General features: G+C 36.8%; 2 protein-coding genes across 2 annotated transcripts in view; one reads left to right on the top strand and one right to left on the bottom strand.

The window, feature by feature from the left end:
• The window catches only part of LOC115624039 (protein Mpv17), a 31,395-nt gene extending 15,633 nt beyond the window's left edge, over positions 1-15,762 (top strand). Inside the window, exons 2-4 of the mRNA XM_030518617.1 lie at positions 11,651-11,878; positions 12,712-12,919; positions 15,466-15,762. Coding sequence (XP_030374477.1) covers positions 11,727-11,878; positions 12,712-12,919; positions 15,466-15,687 — 582 coding nt within the window. The 5' untranslated portion in view covers positions 11,651-11,726 and the 3' untranslated portion in view covers positions 15,688-15,762. The remainder of the gene's footprint in view (positions 1-11,650; positions 11,879-12,711; positions 12,920-15,465) is intronic.
• A 4,395-nt stretch (positions 15,763-20,157) lies between these two features.
• On the bottom strand, positions 20,158-24,862 carry LOC115623778 (nuclear RNA export factor 1-like). Its single transcript, XM_030518317.1, has 3 exons — positions 23,775-24,862; positions 23,338-23,561; positions 20,158-20,231 (listed from the first exon to the last, which is right to left on the bottom strand). The coding sequence occupies exons 1-3, from the start codon at positions 24,860-24,862 to the stop codon at positions 20,158-20,160; spliced, it is 1,386 nt and encodes a 461-aa protein (XP_030374177.1).
• Positions 24,863-27,938: the final 3,076 nt, after the last annotated feature.

Here is a 27,938-nt window from a genome sequence, read left to right as displayed (position 1 = left end):
CATGCATGTGGCCCCAGCACTATGCTATAATTGACAGTTGTGTCGGTCTGTATATTCTTTGTTTTTATTTTTGTTTTTGTTTTCGTTTTTATAAAATACACAGTGCACTGAACCGCACATTGGGCGTTGATCTAAATTTGGGCACAGCTTTTCGATATATGTACATTTTGCTATTTTTTTAAAATTTTTTTTTTCCGTGGGTTCAATGTAACTCCCACCGGGCTTAAGACTAATGTAGTCTCTGCACATGTCAGCTGACAGAATCGGACAGGGACAGGGACAGATACAGTGGCGTTCAACTAGATGGCCAACAAATAATTGCCAAGTTGCAAACTATACTTTTTGGGTGGGTGGAGGTGTGTGTGCCAAGAGATTTGCCAAATACTCGCAGTTAAAGACGTAAGACGTGAAAGCTATTTCCAACAAAGACAACTGCGAACTTAAACATTTTTTGCTGGAAAATGTCTACTCGTTTGAAGTACACCCTGGGATAGAAAAAAATGACGCCAATTGAGCTTGAATTTAAGCGGATTTTACCTTAACATATTCAAGCACTTTTCTTGAACTTCACTTCACTTAGAATGTGCTTTATTAAGCATTGAAAAAAGTTGCTCCATAAAACGAGCAAGACAAATATTCAAAAATATGATAAATTGATTTAAAAATTTAAAGTGACAATTCTTAAAACAGTCTGCAAATTCTCAAAAATGTAAAAAAAAACCCTCTTATATTTCGCAATTTTACTTACGAAAAATAGTTTTTAAAATATTTGCTTCAATATTACTGAATAGCTTCTCAGATATAAAAGGAACTTAGCACTCTCTATTGTTGCGTATTTAAAAATGTGATTTCAGTTTAAACTATTGACAACTATCGTTCTTTATTTTATACCTTGTTCTTTTTTCAAGTGTAGTTTACACACAAATAACTGCTTACTCATTGGGAGAACATTTCCTTTCTGTCATAAACTAAAGTCTAATGAGATTTTATCCGAATCACTGTATTGTTCTTAACACTTACTGAAAACAATAAAATAATTCAGTTGTCTATGATGCAATGTTACAGATTAGATAATTTTATGGAAGCTTTTGTTTAACTACCTCAACTAAAATTGCTCTTATAAACCTAAGCAGTCCTATCTACCTACATACGTATGTAGAAGCAAAGCTCTGATATAAATTATATCATATAATTCAACATGCGTACAATAATAGAGACTTTTCAGAGCTGTTATAAGACTCTATATAATTTTACTCCACTTAGTGTGGGATCTTAATGATAGGACCATTCCCATACTGCACACCCCTTTAGAAAGTATTGATAAAATTGTGAACCGCTTGAGAAATGGTGTTTAACTCAAGTACGTTTTCAAATTAAATGAATTCAATTTACGTTTTTTATAAACTTAGTTTAATGTATGCCCTTGTGTAATGACATTTTTCTGCTTGATTAACATATTGTTGGACAATTCAGGAATTACGATTTACGAAGTGCCGAAGTATTTGGCTTCTACTAGAGATCTGAGTGTGTAATTGTGTTATTTTAAAAAATATACTTCTTTGAACATTATTACTAAGAGTAGACTATGCTGGTTTGCTAGAAGTGAAAAAGAATTAGTTTTGTTACTAATTAATTAATTAATTATGGATATGATGCTGTATAGTACTGTTTAAAGAAACGTTAACATTCCATCGAATACCTTCGTTTTCCAAAGCTAGCACAAAACTTGCAATATTTAAATAAATAATTTTAATAAAAATGTGGGAATATACTTGTAGTTTGTTTAGCAAGTTTTCAACGGAATCCATAACTAGAACCTACCATTTTGGCAAACATTTATATACTTTTTATATATAGTTCAAATACTCTACTCCTATTCCCACACCAAGCGAGCTTTTCCCCTTCCCTAATGGCTAATGTCAATGCCAGGCAAAACTACACGTCTGCCTAAACTCTCTGGCCACCTTGGGGACCACAAGAAAATGTCAACTCTGCATTCCACACAGTCTGAGTGGAAAAACTAACTCACTGTGGACGCTTATCTACATACTTATGTGCAATATATAGATGGATGGATGGATGGCTATAAGACCAGGCCAATACCAATTTGCCACCCCCTGCTGCTACCCCCACCCCTACCTCTACCCACAACCTCATTCCACTTTCCAGTGCCACGTAGATTTGCTGCTCGCTGACCCGCAACAACTGTCATGTGCTGCTGTTTTTGACACTTGTGCGTACTTTGTCGCATTCCAAACAATATATTTATGCCAGATATATACTATATATATACATTTCTTTGTTTCTAATTTCAATGCTTTCGCTCATTGTCTGCAGTCGTAAATGTGTGTGTGTCCCTGACAATTCGTCGGCCTGTCTGTCTGTCTGTCTGTCTGTCTGTTTGTCTGCCTGTCTGTCTTCTGCCCGTCTCTACATACATTCTTGTCGTTGCTGTTGTTATTGTTGTTGGCTCGTTATTTTTGTTGACAATCAAATTCTAACGAAATTGGATTCTCTTGTTTTTGTACGCTCTGCCGCTTGCTGACTGCCTGCCATTAAAAACATTCAAAACAACTAGAACTAGAAAAAAGCAGAGGCAGAGCTGAAAAAATGAAAATCAACTAAATTGGCTGCAATTGCATGTTGCTGTTGTAAATGTTCTTGTTGTTGTTGTTGTTGCTGGTGTTGCTTCTGGCAACTTTTTGGTAACATGTGTTGTCATTACTTTTTGTTGGTTCTTAATGCGAAAATGATTTCATAAAAATCATTTCGAAAAAGCAACGCTTGTGTTAAGGTTTCAGTTTTCCAGAACTGCCTTTGCTTTCGATCCTTTTCTATGTATATTTTTTTTAGTTGCTGGCAAAGACATTTGAAATGTCCTCGACCTGACTGGCGAAACTCGCTCCCATTTCGAGTATATTATTACAGCTGTCAGGCGTTTCGACACTTGAAATCGAGCGTGAGTGTGTGCGAGAGATGTTTTCATTTAGTCTGCCACTCAGTGCACGTCCTGCTCAAAAAGGACACCCTTTTATGCTCACAAATAAATGGGAGTAGGTGTAGCCTGGCCGGCGGTTAACGTTTCTCCTTTCAGCCGAACAGACGAAAATAAATTTGTGTTAAAAAAAAAAAACGACCCAACTCTGAATAGTGAGGGGTTACGAGTAAACAATAAAAAACAGTGCAGAGGAAATTCGCACAACAGGAAGCTGTAATTGGCCGAAGAGCTGCAGCAAAGTAAACAGCGCCAAATGCTAAAAAGGGGTTTATAGATCGGTTTATAGCAATAGCGACGGGGGCGCCAGCTGCTTGCCAGAGTTTGTCGATAAACCGACTGCCTGACTGCCTGCCTTCCTGTCTACCCGTCTGCCTGCCTGCCGGCACAAAGGCCCCTGATTGCTGTCTTGCGTGTGTTTTTTAGGGGGCGAGGCTAATTAATTATGACCATACATGCCATGATAAAGAAAATAACACACACACAAAAATGAAGCGAGGGCTGCCCGGCGTTACGGATAATGAATAAGTGCAGCGGAACTGCCTGCAAATGCGCAGCCACAGATAAGCCCTAAAATTGGTAAAAAAAAAAAATATTACAAAAAAATCAAAAGCAAACAGAAGCAGCAAAGCCAGCTTTAAAAGGAATTTTAGACATGAATGGTTTTTTTTTTGTTGGCACAATTCTGAAAACCAATTCAACAGCAGTATTTAAATCTAGATGTCTTTGACTTGCATATCTTTTCGTCATAATCCGACTTATTATAGTTAGTTAAAGCAGAAGTAATCTGATAGATTCATTTTTCCAATTAGGTTGCAGAACTCTCTCGCTGTTAAACAAATCTGGCATTTCAGGCTTTTAATTAACGTTTTGCCATAAGCTGAACATTTTTTAAAAATCAGGGCAATATATAATATATAGCCATGATTGGTAAAGAATGTTTGTTTTCGTTTAAGAGAACTCTCGATTGGTTTTCCTCATTTAATATAGAATTGTTTGGATGCTGCAGGGGACAATAAATTTATGCAAAAATATAAATGAATATGAAAAAGGCGACCAATTTGAATGTTTGTGAGCAATATTTTTGTTGAAATACTACGCATGACAGAATTTTTAGTATTTTCTGTTGACTTACACTGCCGGGGCAATGCATTTTAAATTGAACAATGCCAGCGACTTTGGCTATAAAATTGATTTACTTGTTATTTTTCGCATTGTAAATTAGCAACAGCTTTAGGCAATACACATACATATGTATGTACATACAAGTATGTAAGGTCCGACCCCGTACTGCCGCTTTGGGCAATGCTCCCAGACACACAATTGTGGGGACCTTCATTTATCTGAACTCGATATTTATTTACAGTTATAACACACAGATTGCAGGAGGCCCCGTTCATGTAAATATCATAAAGTTGTGTACAAATAAATCAAATCGATTGCCGTTTGTTACAAACACACACATACACACACAAATGTATAGATACATGAGAGAGCAAACAGCCCGCATCCAAATCATAAAAATCAACTTGCATATTTATCGGTATGTCTATATATATGTTATACACATGTTCCAATATGTTCAAAACTACCGCGACCCGCCCCCCATACATAAAACTAAAGCTTCATAAATGAAGAGTAAAATGTTATTAAAAAAATGAAATAAACAACAAAAACCGAAGCTAAATTGTTTGGCAGCGCACCAGATATGGCAATCGAAATCACACCTTTGCCCGCCGCACACAAACCAAAAAATGTTGGACAAAAATTGTTATATACATATAAAGATATATATGCATATGTGTGTGTGTGTATTTTTGTGATACTGGCACACACACACACACATTTCAGATAGATGGTTACAATTAGCGCTGCCGCTTGCCGCTTGTGAAAATTTGAACAAGCCAAAAAATATCAAAGCCCAACAATGCCGCAATTTAACAAACGCCCTTTGATGTGGCACTTGTGATAACAACAACAAGAACAACAACAACAATAACCACAAAATGTTGTGTACGACGCGCGTGTATGAAGTTGCCGGCAATGCATCGCTAAAATTGTTGAAAAAAGATTCAATTGAAAATAAATTTGAAAGGAAACATGGCAGGGGGAGAAAAGTCAATAATCATATTTAATAAAGCATTCGTTCATTCGATATTTCTTTCTGTAATGCTTGTTTTTTATCATCACCGCCAACCAGCGCATGAAAATAGACAGTAAATTTAATCAAAAACCGAAAAAAAATCCAAACTGTAAAGAATTAAATTAAATGAAATGTTGCAAGTGCCGCCGCCATCAGCAATGGCAACGTCGTGCGGCACGGTGGAACAACAGCCAACAACTTCGGACAAACTCTTAAGCACTCGTATTACCTAAATTAAGCCATCAACTTAAATGATAAATTTAAATTTAGAAGACAAAACTGAAACTTGCCAGAGTGCTTTGTTCTTTTTAAGATAAATGTTTAGAAACAAATATATATTATTAAATATACCAGCGACTAAATGTCAAACTAAATTCGTTTAATATTTTAACAAACCCTTGGGAAAAGTAGCAATTTAATTCTTTTTAGTTCATTTTACGAGGTTTTTAAAAACGTTTTTAAATTAAAGCGCACATAATATTAGTAAGAATTACAATTTTATATTTTAGATCTCAACATTCGCTTTTATAAATTCACAACTCTGAAAATGCAAATATTTTTATTTGCTCTATTCCCAACGACAATGAATGCTTTTAAAGAATTTTATAGTTTTTTATACCAAGTCCCCTTAATTAATAATAATTACTATAATTGTCTTAATATTTTATAAACTTTTGTATGCCAAATCCTCTTAATAATAATTACTATATTTGTCTGAAAACCACTTGTATGTATTATCATGACATTTTTTTTATACTTAAAAAATCGAATTGTACCCATAAGTGCCATTGAAGTGAAAATTCTTATCCCAAGCATAACATAAGGATAAGGATGTTATGTTATCCTTAGTCATCTTTTAAGTTAAAAATTAAGAGTTTTTAAGCAGAGGCGAAAGCAATCATTTAAATCGGTCTCTCCTGAGTTATGAATTTTTAATATGCTTTTTTTACAAAGTAAATGGGTAACGTCATATAAAGAGAACATATGAACTTATTTGGGATCATAATTCTAAATAAAGTCTATTGTTGTGTTTCAAATACTCTTCCTTTGATGAAAAGTGCAATAGTAATTTGTTCGCGCTTTAAAAATCGTGATGTTTATCCAATTGTGGAAATAAATTTGTACTTGCAGGTTTAGTTACGGGCTTGAATCAAATATTAATTTCAGTTGGGGATGAATTTTAAAGGAACAACATGTGAAGTAAGAGTAAAATGGGAATTATTCAACAGTTGCTTGAGAAGTAATATTCAAATAATCAATATTATACAATTTATATTTCTATTAACTCAACGAACCATAATAACCAAATTGGTGCTGAAAGATATGGTTTCAAAAATTATAATAAGTAATATTTTACTCGATTTTTGTCAGCTGCTAGCCACTGTGCTTCATTGTTGAAGTAGTTGGCAGACAGGAAATACGCGGGTTGTGGCCAAAGGCGCAGTGCAATAAAATAATAAAATGAAACCAGCGTGCCTGCCTGCCTGCCTTCCTGCCTGCCCGTCTCTCCGTCTATCCGTCTGCTTGCCACTCACACTCACACGCTGCCCGTGGAGTTTGGCTGCAAGAAGCCAAACAACAGCTGCCGCGGCCTCTGTCGACCATCAAAGCATCAGCAGCAGTGGCGGCAGCAACAGAGCCTTGCAACATCAAAAGGCCGGCCAAGTGGCGCGTTGCCTGCCACTTTTCAAGAGTGCGAAATTAAACAAAATACTGGCTGTAGATGCTGCGGGCTGTCTTCCCTCCTCTATTTGATTTTGCCTGCCTGATAAGCCAGTCAGTCAGCCATCTAGCCATCCAGCCTTCCAACCATCCAACCATCCAACCAGTCAGCCAACAGACTTTTCTGCCTCACATCATAATGCGTAAAAACAGCGTCAAAATGCAAATGTTGCGCAGGAAACTCGCTGATCATCCACTGGCCCCCGGCCCCACCTCCGCAGCTGACGGTACCGCTGCCACCGCCCCGCCCCGCCCCTGCTCCACACTCCTCTCTCCACTGCCACTGCCCGCACCAAGGCGTAAATAAACATTTTGCTTTTAATTTATGTGCAACGCTCCGCTCTTGTTGTTGCTGAGAGCGTGAAAATGATTTTGTTGCACATTTGCCGCTGGGGGCGCATTAAAAATTTATCATGGCAAAAGTAAGGGGTGGCCGGGGGAGAGGGTGCGGCAAGTTTTTCGGGCTATTCCAAATATTTTGCTGTGAAATTGCTGTTTAAAATGGCCCATAAATGCGGAAAGTTAACGATAAGGTGGGGCGGGATTGTAAAAAGGGGCCTACAAATAGTCAAAACAATTTGGTACTTTGAATGAAATAACTTTCGGCAAAAATAGCAAAAATTAATTGCCGACTTCAAATATAAATTACTGGCTGCCTATTAAATGCATAAAATGCTTTGCAAATACTTGTATTTAAAATTCTTTAGTTTTATGTTTTGTAATGGAAACTAAATGAAAATGTATTAAAAATGTTTACTTGGTTTGAATTTATAAAACTCATTGAATGGAAATTTCAAATCGAATGTAATGCCAGTCAAAAAAATTATTCCTTATACATGCATTAAAAAAAGTTGTGGCAGCAGTTTAGTGCGTTATCCTTAAAAATAAAAACTAACTAAGAAAGGTCAATCTTTTTTGCTATAATTTTTCATAGAGAGCAGTTACATTTTTTAAGGGACACGATTTCATACTTGCGGCTAGCTTAGCAATAGCGCATCCCAGTTTTCCAAAACCTTGGTGACAATTAAAGTTGTTCAATTACAAATAGCTTACAAGGCTAAAACAACAAATTTAATATATGTAATTAATATAACTTTTTTGCATATTACAAAATAATTAATCATGAATTAATATGAGGACTGCATTTAACGTGGTTGTTGGATTGTCCTGTGGATGTCAACTTTTGGTGCGCAGTAGAGGCCTATATAGCATGAAGAGTAGGTGTACTGCCCTCAGGGCTGACTTGTGTGCTGACTTTTCGACTTATACCTGAAGCTACTTTTGGTTTATTTATGGGCCTATTATTAAGGAACAAACGACAGCGAAGCAAACGAGAAACCACAGTAAAACAAACAGGACCCTTGCTAACAACGGAGACTGCAGACTAGAAAGATAACAGCAGTTAGGATATAGCTAGTAGGTAGATCTTGTCGTGAAGTATTCTGAAAACCACACGAGTCACCTCATGGTGGGCTCAGTGCCGACAAGAGGAGCCGATGAGGATCATCAGCATCAGCTAGAACGGTTGAAAGACTGTCCAAAATATTGTTAGTAGGATAGGGGATACACATACGAGAAACACGACATTGTAATCTTTTGTCACGTTTTGTCATCTGCTTTAAATATCTATGTATCTATGTATGTAACAAACATATAGTAATACAATTATAATAGTAGTATGAGCAGTTCAATTTAGAGTCAACCATTCATGGCCACCATATGCATCAAGAAACAGTGTCGTAATGCTGCACATTATCGTGTGTGAACTCAAAATTGTCGCACTCTGAATACCCATTGCAAATAAATGCCATATTTCAGACACTTGCACAGCTGACACTTTTGGCTCATTATGAAAGCGACGGCGGCGACAGTCCTAATCGTAAAAAAGAAAAAATAATAATTGTGGATGAAACGCAACACATGTCAAGTATTATGCTCGTAAGATGCCATTCGAAGCATGTCAGCCAGAGTAGAGCGCGCTGCCACTTCCACTTCCAGTACCGCTACCGCTACTGAAATACACATAAATTTAATTGCAAGTACTCGTATATTCTGAGCGTTTCGGAAAACACACGGAACAAATGTTGAAATAATGTTCTGTAGCTGCCAGCAGCAACGGCAATTTGAACAGAGGAGGGCAAAAAGATTTATCATATTCACTCGACTGTCATAAAAAGTAATTAGGCTTTGAGCAAAAGATACCGAAACACGGCAGCTCGAACTGAAACCAAAACCGAAAAACCAACAGAAATGAATTGTACATTGTAATAATAAGCCAGGAGGGGGGCGGGCAACGGGGGAAGGGCCATGCCAAACGGAAGAGAAAGAACACAGAAGCAGAAGAAATAGTTGGAACAGAACAGAAGTGGAGGTGACGTGTGATTTGAAGTTTTTGGCTGCCGCTTAATGAGCGGCGAACAAGCAGCGGCCAAGTCAGCGGCAGTTGAGGCGATTATAGAGCCACAGCCACATCCACATCCACTTGCTGTATACCACACCCCCATTCCCAAAACTGTAGTCCACCACTTATTGCAGTTGTTGTTGTAGCTGTTGTTGTTTCGGTTGTTCGGTGTTCCTGCCATTGCTGTTGTAATTAGTATGCCCGCACACACGCGTAGCCACAGCCCAATACTTGGCCAGGCACAAAGGCAGCAGCAGGTTCACAATAGGGATGGGTGCGTGATTGTACTCCTGAATTACTTAAATGATAATAAAGACACAAGACACGCTAGAGAGGCTCTTCATATTAAAATGCAACGATTTTTTTTACACTTTTATTTAGGTAACAAAATGTTTATTCTTTTTAAAAAAAAAAACAGAAAAATGTTCACATAGATATTATTGTTATATCGATATGTTTTTCTCAAACCAAATAGCGTATTCTGGAATATTTGAATAGATGTTCTTTGGAAACTTTAGAAGATTTGTTTGTCTCTAGTTGATGTTTGACAAGATGGGCATTAAAAATTAATCATTAAAAAATGTTACACACTTTTGGAACAAAAATTGAAACATTAGTTTCTTGATTTTGTAGGAACGTTTGAAAACTGCCAAACACTTTCTGTTGCGATTCATTGCATATCCTTTAGACAAATTCGCGTGACTTTCAATTGTCCTATTGCTACCATCTCTAGCACACACACACATGTACACAATAGGCTGCCCGCCTGCCTTCCTGCCTGCTGTTCTGTCCGTCCTTGTACGCCTTCCCAGTGCCTGGTAATTTCAGTTAGTGTGAAAAACTGTAGCTCATGGCAAATGGCAGGCACGCTATTTGCGCTTTTGTTGTTTCTGACCGTCTGTTGCATATTTTCACAAGTAATTAACATGTACATGCTGCCCTGTCCTGCCCAGCCCAGTCCCGGCCCGGCCCGGCCCGGCCATGGTCACGATCCCAAGTTTCCTCTCAACCCGCAGCATGTAGTGCAAGGTGCGTGTCAGTCTGTTTGTATGTACATATGTATGTAAGTTTAGTGTTTCTGTGTTATATGGCCTGTCCACCCAATGCGTATATACTCGTAGTATATCCGTATAGAATTGAACGATTGTCCAAACATGCGTTGTTAGGTTTTATTGTTGTTGCCTTTGTTGTCTTTTGCTTATCAGCATAAAACAAAATGTTTCCTCAGCATTCATTTGCATTTCTTTCCATTTTTCCTTTTTTATTTTCTTTTTTTTGTTGATGTTGCTTGTTGGCAGTTTAATTTGAAATTTAAATAAGCTAATGGCGGGACAAAGTCTCTACTATGTTGCGCAACTACTTTGCATTGCATAGATAAATGATTCGAAAGCAATGAAACTCGCAGCAGAATGACTAAAGAAGCAAATCAATTACATAAAAAGCGAATCAGATAACAACTCCAAGTCCCAAACCCAAACTTAAACTTACAAAAAAATGGTCCCAACTATGTACATATGTGGGCTTGTATAGCGCTAAGACAATCATGATAATACAAAACCGATCTTTATTAATTCAACTCTGCCTTACTGGCCTTTAGGTCATGTTTTGTTAAATACGAAATATTTATATACCATATATATATATTTATATGCCATTTATACGCAATCTTTAGCTGTCACTACTCCCTGTTTTGTACATAGTTTTAAAAAAAAAGTTTCTTTAAGAAAAATGCATTGGATTTAAAAATATAGAAATGACGTATTTTTAAAACACGTAATATATTTGTAAAAATTTTGAAATACTTCCAGCATATAGATTGTTTTTAATTCCGTTTATACCTTTCTAGATTCAAGCATGATCTTTACAAATTTTTAAAAATTTTCCAACTTAATCCAAACCATAAATTTATTTTTCTTGCTGAACAGCCACAAATTTAAACAACAACAAATTGAAATATTTTTCACAAAACTAACAAATGATGTCATCAATTACTTCGAGGAAACAAGCATATTTCTTAATATTCAGAATATTGCACAAAACGTATTACACATTTTTGTTAAAGAAGACATATTTTCAAAAAATTCTAAGCTTGTCAAATCATTGCAAAACAATTTCCATATTCTTAATAAACAAACGTTAGAGCCATGATCACCTTCCCACGAGTTATGTTCATGACTTTTTTTTAGCACTTTCCAGCCTTATGCAAATATCTGAAAATTGTGAAATTTGCTAAAGACACGCAACTACCTATTTTTAAGTATATACTTATCACAATGCTACGCACATGACTCACAGCATCATCGTGTAGTTATATAGATGACTAAAGCAATCCAAATAAGCTAACTAAACAACTTTTTGACTTGAAACAATTTCTCTTTCTGCTCCAAAGCCGTATCAACCATAAACGATAACCTCAAGATATATTGTTAACAATAAAACAAAATCAACAAATCTCAACTGCGAAAATGTGGCGCAATTTTGTAAACTTTACAAACAAATATAAAATCATTCGAGGCATGATATCATATGGCACCCTCTGGCCCTGCGGTTCCCTCATCGAGCAGACGCTGATCGAGAAACGTACATTCCAAACATACGACTGGATGAAGTGCGTCAAGTGAGTAGAGCGATAAATATATATGAAAAGTATCTATATACTTTTACAGAAGAGTAATCATAAGATCAACAGCATGAAATATTGCATCAGTTACAATATTTGTTGTTTTTTTAAGATTAAACATTGCTGTAGAAAATTTTTTGTAATACTTCCTAAACATTAGGGCCGTTGAACAAAATACATACCCATTAAGTGGGTGATAGCTAAGCGATACGACGAAGAGATTAAAGAAACTTGAAATAAATTTGCAAATCCTTTTAAAATCATGAATATAATACAAAACAAATGAGAATCTAATAGTGTGTAGAGAAATCCGTTCCAGAAATCAAGAACAAAGCTAGCGTGAAATTTCAAGAATCTTATTCGTATAAATCCAAAATTTAAAACATTTTACAGTATGGATATGTTTTGACAGCTGAGTGCAATTGTCTTTAATTAAGTTAGAGCTATGAGTCAGGTATTAGTGAGTCTATCTTTACATCTAAAATAGCTTTAGAGAACACAGGTGTGATTAATACACCTAATTCTGTTTTTACACGGCCTTTTCTTACACGATTTTTATGTTTGTTTATGGAACCAATCTATCGTGTAAAAACAGAATTAGGTGTAATTAAAGTAATGGCAATAATTTTGGTTTCATTTAGAAATCAGCGTATAAATTTGCGAAGAATTTGAAAAAAATAAACCCTTTTTATACATATTTAAATAACAGTAGTACACCAATAATTGATGGGAACTCATTGCTGTTTATCTTAAGCAGTTACCACTGTGTCTTGACATTGGCTAAGTAGTTGTTAATTTTCACTGCAATGTGTAATTGGCACTTCTTACAGATTCAGTTTATTTGGCTTTTTCTTTATGGGCCCCACGATTTATGTTTGGATAAGACTGGCCGGCATTATGTGGCCACGCACCGATATTAAGTCATCGCTTTGCAAAGCTATTACCGAGCAGACCGCATACGACCCAATGGCCATAAGTTCCTTTCTCTTCTTTATGACGCTGATGGAGGGCAACACATATGAGATGGCCAAGAAGGAGGTAAGGCGACAAAACAAAAAAAAGCAACAACAAAAAAAAGTTAAGAGACACATAAACCCGTAGACTGAGACGCAGACTCCAAAGTCCATTGACGATGTCGACTGCTTGCCGATTATGTCGTTGTCGTCGCCATTTGTTGCTGCTGTTGCTGTAATTGTTGTTGTTGCTGTTGCTTTTGTTGCAGTTGCCCCAATTGCCGCGCACATTAAGTCATTCAAGTTGATTCATTTCTGTGTCCGTCTCCGACTTTGCCGTTTTTTTCTTTGATTTTATTCGTTGCCGTCTAAATCTCCTTTCATCTTTCATCTTTGTGGTTGGTTGCCTTTTTGTTCTTCTTATTTATTATTATTATTTTTGTTGCTGTCGCTTTTTAGCGCATCTGAAAAAATGGTGTTTCTTGGTCAGTTCTCAATTTGTTATCGCATTGCATGTGGTTTTCAAGTTATTTTGGTTTCATATTTCACATATCGTTGTCGTCGTCGTCGTCGTTGTCTTCTGTGTGGGTTTTCGGAAACACATTTTCTCACGACAGTCGCCAGTCACCAGTCACCATCACATCTGCCCCTCTTTATACTTATTTATGCTCGTGCATCTCGTGTATCAAGAGCAGTATCTGTATCTGCATCTTTGTGGCTGTAATGTAAGTTAACGTAATGCATGCATAAATATCACCAGTGTGCATGTGTATGTATGTGTGTGTGTGTGTGTGTGTGTGCGTGTGTGTGTGTGTGTGTGTGCACTCTAAAAGTTGTCAACGTTGATTTGTTACCTATGCGGCCATAGTCTGAGAAATGCGCGTCTGAGACGACGCGTCGTCTCACTTCTATATTATTAGAAACCATTCATCTTTGTATACATATGTATGTATGTAAATGCTTCACCATCGATTTATGCTAGAACGGTGCGTATTTCACGTTGGCCTGAATGCACTCTAAGATCTATGGCTGCACTTAATTGGCAAGAATTTTAGATAACAGGCATGCCTTAGAGAGTTATGTGGGAAAATGGAATGCCTTAATGGAATATTTAGTTCGATAGAAATAAATTGTCGCAACAGAAGTTGGCAGAAGTTGTGAAGCTTTAAGAATGTGGGCTTCTTTTGAAAGGGATTTAAATTTACAAACTAATAAAGAGAGAACATTTTGACAGACTGCAAATAGAATTGATCGCGCTAGAATTTATTCAATTCAAATAGCACGCTAGTAATTAACATTCCCTCACTACAAACACAAATCATTTAATTAATATAACACATACGTAATACTTATGTCAAATGAAACTTTCACGCCGCTCAAAAGCCTAACATTGTTAAAATAAATCAGTATGACATTTAAAATGTCCCTGGGAATGTTAATCGTTACATAAATGTTAATAATAATTGTCTGTTAAACTCTTTCACGCCTGTTAAGGCTCTGCTGTTAAGTCAGAATTTGTTCTGAAAAGGCGGGATTGATCAACACTGCGCTACAGCGCATTGCAATACTTGTAGTTCTTAATTGGATAATTTATCGAAACATATGTGTTCATGTAACATATACATATATATTTCAGTTAATGCCAATTAAACTCTTGTTTAAATTTGCTTTACATTGTTAAGGATTTAATTATCTAAATTTACAATAAAATAAAAGGTGCCTGTTGGCTTTTTTCATATACATATTACATATTCAGTATATTTATATCTATAAATTAACTCAAAATTGACTTCAATATCGTGTTGCTTATCACTCAAACGGTTTAAAGTCATAGGTTGTTATTATATACTGATGGTTGACTGCCATAAAAGTAATGACATAAAAAAAACCCGTACATTTATTTTCCATTCATGACAACAACATTTATTGTTTAATAGCCATAGCTTCAGCCCTAGATTTAAAAAACAGAAAAATAACACTCATAACGCATGCACATGTGTGTGTAAAAGCCAATTAAAACTTAATTAGCAATAAAAACAAAGTCTAACCCCCAACTTTGCTGTTGATTTTAAAGTATCCAGAGGCCATGCCGCTCCATATCACACATGACTATGCACGACTACGAGTGTGTGCCATATGTACAAGTAGTAGAGGAGAGTACGGGTATTATTTAAGTATTGCGGCAACATGGCCGAAATGTGAAAATTTTCCATGCCCACAATGGTGTTGAGCGTGCTCGCCTTTTAATTAACAACATTTACAAATGTTGCAAGGCGTGGCAGCTGCAAAATGGTGAGCATAACAATTTTCACACACTCGATGGCAATGGCAGCGGCATCGGCATCGGCAACGACGCGACGGCGCTCGCAATAAATAAAATTTTAAAGGCTCGCAGTCAGCTCAGTCTCACTTAATTACAATTTTCCGCGCTGGCATTTTCCTGGCCCAGTCGAGCGACGCCTGGCATTTAAATCATGTCGCATGCACACACACAAACACACACACTCATGCACTGGAGACTTGAGCCACGCCCACTTCTTGCACCAAGTAATTTTCACAGTTCTCGGCTGTTTTTTTTTCCTTTCTGTGCTTTTTGTATTTCATTCAACGTTTCTTTTTGTCTCCCCACAGGTTAGCAATAAATTCTTCGATGCCTATAAAGTTGGCGTTATTTATTGGCCCTGCGTGCAAACGGTGAACTTTGCCTTCGTCCCGGCCCGTAATCAGGTGGTCTTTACCTCATTCTTCAGCATGTGCTGGACAACGTTTCTGGCATATGTGAAATTCTTGCAGCTCCATCCGAACGTCGATGTCGATCACCACGCAGTCGATATTCACTTTCTTGAAATGTAATCTCACGCATATACATACTCTGTACCTGAACAAATCCCTCTGTATAGTTAATTAATAAATTTTAATTAAAATGTATTTAATTTTTCTTATCGGTAGCTCCTTGAAGAGTGTATAAATCATTTCATTACTTTTGATTTCAATAGGTTGTTTCTTTTAAATTAAATAAAGTCAAAATAATATTTTGTTTCGGCACCATATACATATCGAAAATTTAAACCATATGAAGATTCATAGAATTTTATTAGCTTCTCTGGAACGCTAATTTGAGAAAATATATTTATTAAATGTGTAGGTAAGTAGTGTTCTCAAAAATTATAAACAACTACTTTTTTTACTTTTAGAAAGTAGTCAAATAAACAGCAAGAGCTATGACAGTTGCTGTTCAACTATAATTTCACTATTCATATCCGATTGTTAGTAAGCCTTCTTCTAGACCTTTGCAAACCACAATTTTCTATAACTTGTTCGGTCAACATTATATATTTTAAGAGAAATCTGCTTGTACGCACCTTTACATTTAATTTCCACTACGTATACTTGTATATATAAATAGCTTCAACTTTAAATCGAATTCATGAAGCATTTTTTCAAGAACAGTATTTTAACATTGCTGGTTAAAAATCGGAATTTAAAGTTTTCCTTTCCAAGTGATGCGATTAATATCAAACTTAAAGTATCCCAGTGTTAAGGACAAACATTTTTAAATTCGTTATAGTATGCGAGGTAATCAATACCTGAATATATGATTGGCACAAAAAAACATTGTGTTATTAAAATAAATTATAAAATATTGATATGTAGAATGTCTTCTTCTACACATCTAGTTTTTGAATGATGTGCAATTCTGTTTGTTTTCAATTTTGGTTGCATATGTCGGAATCGAAATTCCAAATGTTATTTCCGTTCCGGTTATTTTCAATTGTGCCCTTAGTGCAGTGGAAGGAAAATTAATTATAAAAGTGCATACAAGTTGTGATTTCCCCATATTCATACAATAATTTAATCATATATACATATTCTTTTAATCAAAGAGTGAATTTTATATCATTTCCATTAAATGCAAAATTGTTATGAAAATTATTCACAAAAATCTGGCACACCCGTTATATTTCACTGTAGAATTGGATACGTTTTAATTTTCATAAAATCACCAAATCGTGAAAATGTCAGTGATTGAATTTCGCGCTCACCAAAATTCTATCGAAGTCATTATTAGCTGAAGACTAAATATATTGGGGGCGCAATACCCGGGGGTATTGCCAATTTATTTATGCCCATGCATCCATTGATTTAATTATGCACGCCCTGAGGCCATATGTGCGCCCAATAGCTATGTATATATGTACGCATGTACATATGTATATGTATATACCATATAGATAGTCTGTCCATATCTCCCGAATTGTTTTCGGGGTGCACTTCGTACTCAATGATGATGACGACGTCGACGACTCTCTTAATGACATGTCATTTTAGGTGGGTTGTTCGTGTGGTTGTTGTTGTGTTTACTATTGTTTTTGTTGTTGGTCGTTGTTGGTGTTACTGTTGACTATGGCACTGGCGCTGGCATAGGCAATAAAAAAAATAACACCCATTAATTGTTGCTGATAAATGAGTTGTGATAATTTTTAGTTTAGTTCAAGTGTATGTAGAAAATTTCATGTTGCTCGTAATTTTGGTGCTCTTTCGCCTCACTATTGTTGTTGTTGTTGTTGCTATTGTTGCTGGCAGTGGTATAAAATTTAATTGTTTGCACTGCGCAGTCCGTTAATAAGTATAGAGTACAGGGCAACATGCATACCTACAATGTCGACATGCGGAGCCATTGGGTGTTTTTATCATGAAATTAAAGTAACTAATTGACGGCGTGTTCTGTGTTGCCACATTAGAACAACAGAAACAACAACAGCAATAACAAGAAATACAAAAAAATATATTGTGTTGTGTTTTATGGCACTCGTGGGAATGGTTAGGAATAGGTTGATGATGTTGGTGGTGGTGCTTTGGGAAATGGGCGGCAGATCATTGCATTGGGCATAAATTTAATGATGGTGCCATTGATTTTTTTTTTTTTGTATTTTCAATCTTAAATGCGGGTCGTTATCAGCGCGGTTTACCCATAAATTTTCGCATAATAAACAAATTTATGTAGCGCTACAATAAATTACGATAAATGGGGTAATCAATTCAAACATTTAAATTAATTTCTGACATAAAAGAATCAGAGTAATTTAGAAAGCCCCAAGTGTTTTTATGATACCTTAATGCCAATCTATGAGAAGCGCTATCCATGCCAAGCTTATGTATATTTATAAAAATAAAAAACCATTTCGTCGACTCGGATGCGAATCAATGATACTGTCACGTTTTAATTATGTGGTTACGTTTTAAATTGAAAAACAATCTGATTGCTTTCGACTGATAACTGTGAATACTTTTGATATCATTTTAAGTAAAGCAAACGTAATCTTCATCTCTTAAGGAAATAGAAAACTAAAAATGTATTTCTCTAGATTAGAAATATAAATGTAATTTTGGTTGGAAACTATAATTTAAAAGAAATTAAGCACTTCGAAAAGGGTACATTTCCCTATGGAGTGACACACAATCCTGGTTTTAAAAGTTCATTTCATGATCATAGAAAGCCGGGCCAAGCTAAAGAAAAGCGTAAATTTAACATATGTATTTTTAATAATTTAAAGTATTTATAAGACACATGTTTTTTCTTTGCCAACCACATTTTCACAAAGTTTTTCCTTTAAATTCACAAATTCTATCAATCTGCAAAAACTGACTAATAATAATAAACCCTTATACATACAACTCACTTCACTTATACAACATTTATGCATGTTGGAAAACTCTTATACAAACAAAACGGATCTCTACAAAACACGCGGCATAGTAAAGCAAGCAAAGCAAATTTCGTGTTCCTCATATTATATTTTGTGTCTCTTTCTTTTTCACAATAAGAATAATTTGCTCATCAAGCACAACTGTGACAATTTTGCAGAAAGAGAAAAAGAGAGAGATGAACAGTTATATCGACGCAGTGAAGCAGCAATTAATGCGTAAAAAGAAATTTAATGGTGTTCAAAATATACATGCATATGTAATTATCTATGTACTTACATCAGTTTTGATCCTCTTTATTTTCGCAATTTTTACCACTAGACACCAAATAGAACACATTCACAATCACTTAAAAAAAAAACAAAAAAAAAAACCAATTGTGGCATACATCCATACACACATGTATGTATGTATGTACTTATGTATGTATGTAGATATTTACTTTTGTAACACGCAGAAATTTCACATTATTAAGCAAATATTATGCACATTTTACATTGCAACAACCTTTAGATATGCGTGTGTGTATGTTTGTACATTTACAAATGCAGGTATACATTAAACTATTTTTAATAATTTTCGGCAACTGCAACAACACCCGGCGTCAAGTTCAATTCAATTAATACTGCATGCCTTCTGTATGTAAAATAAATACACTTATACACACACCTTGAGCGTGACTTACTCTCTTCGAAAATAGAAGATATTTGAGAGTAAATTCCCCTTTCGCGCGCTGAAACTGTCATTCCCAAATACCTTTACACATATAAAGTATAAGAAACATTTACTAAGCCACCTCCTCCATTTAAATTAGTGAGGTTCAAATTTAAGTGCAAAACAGTAATACAAATTTTGTAAATTGTTAATAATTACATATCCAAATTTGAATTTGTATTTTCAAACTAGATGGCCCGAGGAACTTATTTTCCTATGCGTTTTGAAGAAACAATTTTAAAGAACAAGATATTTGCATGGAAAATATATTTTTTTAAAATTTCAATTTCCAAAGAAATGAATTGGCAATACCAGAGCTCCTGCCCGATTCATCGCGATGATGGGTTTCTTTTTGTAGTTGAATGGAAGTTTGAATGTGCATCTAGAATTATATATTTTTTATGATATTCCTTTAAAATTAATATGCTATGTTTGTGGACTTGTTCTAAATAAATACAATTGAATAAATAAAAGCTACATTTAATTTATTTTGCGAATTGTGTCATTGTTCAATGCTCTTCTTTGCTCTAAGTATTGCAATTGCTATTTCTAACGCCAAAAGCGATCGAACCATTGACCCTATTTGCTCTCTATTTTGTGACATTCAAATACATACATATTTATTATAAGTATATAGTACATATGTACGGGGGTCGACCAACAAATAGCTGTCTTTGACGACAGGAGACTTTGCCGAGAATTGTTTTAATTGCGTGAAGTAAAATTGAAAACTGTCTATAGAGACCCTTCACCATATAAGACAACGGTGAGATAATTATTAATCGTACAACTGTATTCATTAAAGAGTGGTCAGGACGCCAATCACATGTGTGGACTACTGAGGACATCCGTGAAAAGGTCCATGACATGATTCAAGCTGATCACGGAGGCCGTAAGTGTCGCTTAAACAACCGTCATTGTCAGTGTGGTGTGGTTGAACCGATTTAAGCGATTTAAGTTGACAGCGTTGATAAAACCTGAATATATTATTATATGCCAAAGACTAAAAGATATCCAAAACAATGCATTTTTTCTGGTAAATTCTTTTTCAGCAGCCAGAAAGAGTAAAGCCACTGTTTTCCACAGGAATTATACTTGGAATTAGACTTTCTGCAAAGATTCCAGATTCCATCACAAGAACAAAGCGTCACATCGAGGCGCTACAATTAATTTACGCGACCTGCCATCCAAAACCTTTTCCTGTTCCCTTCAACTTGAAAGCATGGCTGGCTAATGAAGAAACGTATTTGGAAGCGTTTGACAAATCTTTTATTTTTGAAATGTTAAATCTATAATAAATATGTATTAATGAAATTGTAATGAAAAGTACGTTATTATTTCAAACACGGGTACTAATTAATTAACCCTCGTGTGTACTGGGTAATTGATTTTGGGTGCTGGGCCTGCGAATGCAAATGTCTGCCAAATTGAAAATATTTGTGCCCCAAACGCGTAACCACACTCGTTCCCATTCTGTGAGCTGAATGCATAAGTAATGATGGTTTGCGTTAGAATTACATACATATTTCGAAACTAAACTAAGACAGACAACGGCAGCGATGTGGAGATCGAAATAAACCGCAACACCATCATCATGGGCCAACAGTAAGTACACAACGTTACGACGAATATAAATTAATATGACAATTTATGCAGAGCAACCCAAAACAGCGAACCACCGCACCACTGCAGCACCACACCATGGAAACCCCGAACCGCAAACGCATGTTGCGCTCTCTTATCAGCGAATAAGAAAAACGTGGCGCACTTCCGCATGACAAATGCAAACAATGGAAGGTCCGGGAATGGGCTCATGCCCGGAAGCCGGCCGAAATCAAGCTGTGAAAAGCGATTCGTTCGTATAGGTTGTTGTTGTTGTTGTTGCTGTTGTAAGTCAAAGCTAAGGAAAAAGTTTCATTAAATTTTCAACTGTGCGCCCTCTGGCCTGCGGTTGAGGAGGCGGCAATGAGCACGAGAGCCCGTCGTCTGCTCTGGCCTGGCCTGGCAAGGCAATTTCCTATCGCAACAAATGCCACAGAGAGCCATTTAGCTTTCTTTCTGAATGCCACTGCCTGCTTGCTTGGTTGGTTGGTTGCTTGGTTGCTTGGCTGGCTGTGTTGTTGTTGTTTTATAGCACATTAATTTCAAAAGTACCACTACGTGTGCCAAAAATCATTAGCGACGGAATTACGCTCAATGAAATGCAGTCGACGTCGTAGCTAACAGTTTCTGGGCAAACAGACAGAAAAAACAGGGGGAACTCGCCCCGAACTCGCCCCGAAGCCGAACCCGAACCCGATCCCAGACCCATATCCAGACCCAAACAAAATCAAGCAGATAATAAAGCGTGGCACGGCCGCTCAGTTCGTCTCGACTCGATGAATTCACCCTAACGACAATTTAAATGCTACGGCAGGCAAGGGTGTGTGCGACTCAGGCACAGAAATTAAAATAAAATGTAATCAGCATAATCAGTGGAATTTTCAATTTCCCCGCGGACACATTGCCGGCCTTTATTGGAAAAGGGGACCGGAGGCAGACGCCACATGCAACATATTTATTAAAATCGAACGTTTCCAGCTCTAATCTTAGTTACTCGTATACATTTTAACAACTCTCTATAAAAACCAAAAATAAACGGCTGATATCGCCCCAACTTTGGACTAGATGGTAAAGAATCTGAGAACATAGTAGTAGTCGCAGCTCTTTAAGCATAACGTTTATAAAATGCAATCGCAGTAAATTCTCATAAACAAGAACGCTCAGAAAACGTCAGTAACAGATATAAGAATAAGCTGCTAACATTACTGATAATAACCGTTTTTATACCCTGTACCCGTAGGGTAAAAAGGGTATATTAGGTTTGTGCAAAGTATGTAACATACAGAAGGAAGCATCTCCGACCCCATAAAGTATATATATTCTTGATCAGCATGACGAGAGAAATCGATCTAGACATGTCCGTCCGTCTGTCCGTCCGTCTGTCCGTCTGTCCGTCTGGATGAACGCGAGGATCTCAGAAACTATAAAAGCTAGAATAACCAAAGTTGGCATCCAGATTCTCCTAGGTCCGAGTAAGGACGAGTTTATTTTATTTTTTGGAATTTTTCCCCCCTTCCCCCGCTACAGAATTTCGTCAATACCGTCCACATTTCAAATGCTACCTAAACCAAACTTGCACACATAATTAATATATAATTGTCTACTGTTGTATAAAATTTTATTCAATTCGGTCAATTCTAAGAAAAGTTATTAGCAAAACAAATTCTCGCCAGTACAACCTCCCCAAACTGCAGCAACAAGTTCGCTCTTCTTCTTCCTCTTTTTGCTGCTGCTATGGGCGCATATAACTCAGTGACGGAAGTTTACATGGGTACAGGGTATTACACTGTCGGGCTTGCTCGACTGTAGCGTTCTCCCTTGTTTTTAAATCTTAAATTTTGTTTTATTTGTTAAATTTGGTATTTCTTTCAATCGTTAAATATTTTTGTTTTGGCCAATACCAGGGTTAAAAAAAAGATTTTTGGTAAAAACTAAGAGTACTCTTTTTTTGTGAAAGCCAATTGACTATTCTATATAGTAGAAGTAATTAGAAATCATGTAAAAAATAAATGTTTTCTTAATTTTTGGAGGAGAACCAATGAACCTTTTTAAAAAGAAAACCCCCTTGAATTAATGTGATCTGATGCATTTAGTTACCATTAGCATTAGATACTTAGATATTGATGCGTATGAGAAAATTTAGTCTGCCTATAAATATAATAAAGTTCAGTTTGACGAACTTCCCAATGATTGCTTGGCATTATTCCAAGCCAAGTTCTCACTATTTAAAATACAATAGAAATGTTGAGCTACATAATCGTAAGTGTATTTTATTCTTCACAGAGTTATTAATCACAATTTGCGTTGCGAATACTTGTTTCTATAAAAAGCTACCATTTATATCTTTGTTGCCTATACATTGCTGGGATGTACCAAGTCTGTTCAGATGTATAATCTCATTTCTAATGCAAAACCGTCCGTTTCTATTTGGCGTGATGACAAAGCAACGCATGAAATGGAACATGAATGGCGGAGCCATACGGCGTTCCAGTTCCATGCCATGATCATTAAAATATCCAGTAATGCTGAAGCACAACATCTTTTCCGACTGTACAGTCAGATCAAAAGTAAAGTTCTCATCACGCAAATGTTCAGTTCGCGGCCAGTCTGCAAACATATCAAGGATGGCATAACGTTTACATAGCATCCGACGATGTGGGCATTCGTTGAGTATATTGTGATCGTAGGCCTTGTAGGGCATCATGCTGTGTGGAATAGCAATAAAATATAAGCAAGAAAAGTCATAAGTCTTCTCCCAGCGTCGCAATTCATGAATCGGTTTTATCGAAAACTGTAATCGTTAGTTGCGAAGTATTTAATGAAATGAATAATAAATTGTCTGATAGTAGTTTCTTGTCGCATTTTTGAGTGTTCTTAAACCTTAATTCATCTTCTATCCTTATTTTCTCAATACTTACTTGTCAGACACCGTAACCGAAACCATAGCGTGTTCATGATAGAATGGAGCCAGTTGACTGCGTCTGGAGGCTGAATCGAAGGCGGTGAGATATGTATAGATATATGTGCGCATATCCTCGAACGCAGACATGTTCACCATATAGAATTCTTTTGATTTCAGCAATCTACACCTATCCACTCCCAGCCTGAATGTCTGCCGTATGGGTCGATCATTCAGATGGGTTAGTTGCGGCAGCACTTCTAAGAGCCGACGCTTAAACTCCTGCCGATCTGTCACAGTCCAGGGATTGCGTTGCAACTTAATGTGTGTCAGGTTCAATTTCTTAAAGACCAACAAGAAATGCAATTCTGACAATTCGTTGTCCTTTAGGGAGATGGAACTAAGACGTGGCAATTCTCGCTCCACACCTCGAAAAGGATGTAAGCTTTTCAAATAGTTGCTATCCAGAAGCAAGCCAGAGACTTCAGGCCTCAGCTCGCCCATTATGCCGATGGCCGCCTTCAAAATCTTGTATTGCGAAAGAGAGCAGAATTCGTGAACCCATTGGGAGTCCGTATGGAAGCCACACATATTTAAAACCCCATTCGTCGGATCGAAGCGCCTCTTTATGGCTATGCGCATGCGCGCCCTGTAGTCGGCATTGAGGCGCACCAGAGGTGCCCTTGAATTCACACGCAGAAACAACTCCTTGCCATTGGGTAACAGCCAACGCCCCGAGCAATTCAATAACTCACAGGCCACGGTATAGCTATTCACATAGAAGGTGAAGTTGGCGTGTCTGTCCTCGGGCGCATCTCTTTCACCGCCTCGGTGCAGATAGTAGGGCATAAAGGATAGCGGGGCTACCGCCCGACGCAGCTCCTGCAGCATTTGTGAGGTTTGGTAACTGTTGCTGCGCACCAGGACGCGGTACCACCCGAATTTACTGACTTTTATCCATCGGTTTCTGCAACAAAACTCGGCAGGACGCGTTCGGGATTTCTCCAGCGATCCGCTCAACACTCCATCATCTAGAGGCGGAGTAAACGACGTTCGTCGCGTCGACTTATCCGATGACTCCTTTGCACCGCGATTAGTTTTAAGCATTATTGCTCTGCTTTTAGAACAGGACTAACTTTTTCCAACGGCTTGGCACTCTGACGCCCGACAGATACACCAAAGGCAACTGAGAGAAATATTCAAGTTGGCGTACATTTTAAATTTAAGTCCTGATGAGCAACAAGTAATTACAAAATAGGACTGTTAACAACAGCTTTAAACACGAATGTTATAGGAATTTTGCTGAATTACTATCCAGTCAAGGAGTTTTTGTTTATCGCCGAAACCTATAACAGAAGACGACAGTTCACAATTGAAAGAAAAAGAAAATTTGCTCAATAAGACACTAATCACTTTTCTATTAAATTTTTGTAAGAATAATATGGAGACTAATATATATCAATACGAATTGTAGTCAGATGATCTTGGTGTAAGAAAGAATGAAATATTACTTGTATAGCATATAAGCGATTCCCTATTTGCAAGTACAAATTTGAGATATTTTTCTAAGAGATATCATTCTATAAACTATTCATGGGTTTTTGATTAAATTTTTCCCCTGCTTTTTAGAAACTGACCGCTTACTCATAAACTGTAAAAACTCCCTTTATATATAATTAAGTTGATAAGGTTTTATAACCCGTACTCTTTATTATTAACTAATTATAGGTACACACCAATTTATGAGCCAATTTTTGTGAATAAATGAAATGAAAGATATTTCGTTCCTTAAATTTGTTTCCCTGCCACTCTGCTATCACAAATGAGTTCCAATTAGTTTCCATCCGAAAGAACAGAAGTTGGAATAACCTCGATGTAGACTACATCGTTCTTTGTCGATTTTATCGCGGTTTTCTCTAAAATAAAATCGATTAATCATTAATTTAAAAAGAAGTATTTTTCATACATTTTCAGCACCAGTTTTCAATAATGGTGTATTTTTCAAGTATGCATTTGACTCTCTACGACCAATTGATTCCCTAAAAACAAATTGATTTTAAGGAAACAAGTTAAATGTTGACTAAATCATTTCTGAATCGATTCTCTACTGCAGACCATTTCATTCTGCTCCCAGGGTCTTTCTATATAATTTCGAGAATATACTTTTACTTGCACATAAAGTTGCTTAACAACATTTCAGCGTCAGCTCTCCTTTCTCCCGCCACTAATTTCATGTCCAGTCATATGCCTTGAGTGATCTGGTACCTTTTCAGCTACCCTTGACCACAATGAATGGCTAATTAGCCAACTACCCCTAGACAAGGCCTGTCAAATTATTCCAACAAAAGGGAAAAGTGCCTAATCATTATTTTTGCAACTAATTTTTTAGAAAAAGCTCTCACCCAACCCACTGCTCTTATGATTATGAACATGAAGCCTTTCCAACCCCCCACAAAAGGAAATGCTTTCAACTTTCGGCTCCCCCCATACCTTAGTATGAAGGAAAAGCTACCCACCCTGTTCAGCTGGCTGTCTGTCTGTCCGTCTGCCTGTCTGTTTGTCTGCCTGTCGGTTCATCACAAAGCCGGCCCTGCTCACATTATTTATAAGATTCAGGTCATCAACATCGGCTCTGCAGAATTTTATAAAAATTAATTTATGACGCGCAGCTAGGCACATTCGCCCAATTTCTCCATTTGCCACAAACCGTGCTATGATGATTTTTATCTTCGTCTTTATTCTATATTATTTTTAATCCATTAAACAAATGCTTCGTTCGTTCGCTCGTTCGTTATAGCTGTTGTTGCGCCCGTTATCAGTAAATGGGTAAAAGGGTCTTTGATTTCATTGCACAAAGGTTCTAGAGAGAAAGAGAGAGAGAAATGGGAACGGCAACAGTCTGGGTCCGGGTCAGGGTCCGGGGTAGAAAGCAACGCCTCCACTCATGCCATATAATCAGCCATCGTTTTCCTATACCTATGACATACACACACACACACACACACACACACACACACAGAAACATGAGCATTTTTTCCCGCTGAGTTATCATGCATAAAGAAATTTATGTGTGGAAAAAAAGAAGAAAAAATAATTTAATGCCATTGCAGTAATCATTAATATCAATCGCAGCTCAGCGCAGCACGAAACATGGGACTGGGGACTGGGGACACGACATACATACGAGTGTAACGACAACGGCGACGGGAAAAATGGGCATATGGGCATGCAATCTGAATCTGAGGTATAAGTATGAAATACCACACGCCAACTGAGCCATGGCGCACGTTTCCACATTCTATCTGTATCTCTATAGCGACCTGACTGTGCATGAATTACAATAACAATAACAAAGACACACACACATACACACACACATGAGCACACATCAAAGCACTTGTATGTCCAGACATGTATCGATCAGTTAGCCCATGAGTGATTGGTCAGCTGTTCAGTGAACGATAACGATAGCAACGCATTCTGTGGTCTTCGACAGTCCACCTGCAATCACAAGTAGACCTTTTAACGCTATGTTTGGAACTAAAGAAAACACAAGCCGCTTCTCGTGAATAGCATTTGCTTATGTGATATGATATTCTGTATAATTCAATTAAAGAAAAGCACTCGTATGTCTAGAGATGTATCGATCAGTTAGCCCATGAGTGATTGGGCAGCTGTTCAGTGAACGATAACGATAGCAACGCATTCTGTGGTCTTCGACAGTCCACCTGCAATCACAAGTAGACCTTTTAATGCTATGTTTGGAACTAAAGAAAACACAAGCCACTTCTCGTGAATAGCATTTGCTTATGTCATAAGATATTCTGTATAATTCAATTGAAGAATAGTAAATGTAAATGCATATCTTCAGTGGACAAACATTATAAACGAAATGATGACAATTCGTAGTAAAAGCAGCTTTAAGAAAACTTCAAACTTCACGAAATACAACTTTATTTTCATACCCTATACCTGACGTGTAGAAAGAGTATACCATATTATGTTTTTTAAAAAAAGATATATAACATATTCGACCCCATAAAGTATATGAACACTCATTCGAATTCGACCTTATGTTAACTTCTATCCTTAATAACTTTAATTATTTGTTGTCCATAGTAAGATGTTCTTTAAAGAGCAGTAGATGCATCAATATGGCAATAAGTGCAATAAGTGACATGTT

The sequence above is a fragment of the Scaptodrosophila lebanonensis genome, unplaced genomic scaffold (genome assembly GCF_003285725.1).
Source record: "Scaptodrosophila lebanonensis strain 11010-0011.00,11010-0021.00 unplaced genomic scaffold, SlebRS2 tig00000053-arrow-pilon, whole genome shotgun sequence".
Taxonomy (NCBI): Eukaryota; Metazoa; Arthropoda; class Insecta; order Diptera; family Drosophilidae; genus Scaptodrosophila; species Scaptodrosophila lebanonensis.
Note: the sequence above shows the minus strand (reverse complement) of the source record. Positions and strands in the feature narration are given on the sequence as shown.

Coding starts and splice junctions, on each gene's coding strand:
- LOC115623778 (XM_030518317.1), bottom strand. CDS start 24,862: ATGCTTAAAACTAATCGCGGTGCAAAGGAGTCATCGGATAAGTCGACG. Junction 23,562..23,774: donor TCGGTTACGGTGTCTGACAA/GTAAGTATTGAG, acceptor TATTCCACACAG/CATGATGCCCTACAAGGCCT. Junction 20,232..23,337: donor TGGCATGGAACTGGAACGCC/GTATGGCTCCGC, acceptor TAATATATTCAG/GTTTTATCAACGCTGTCAAC.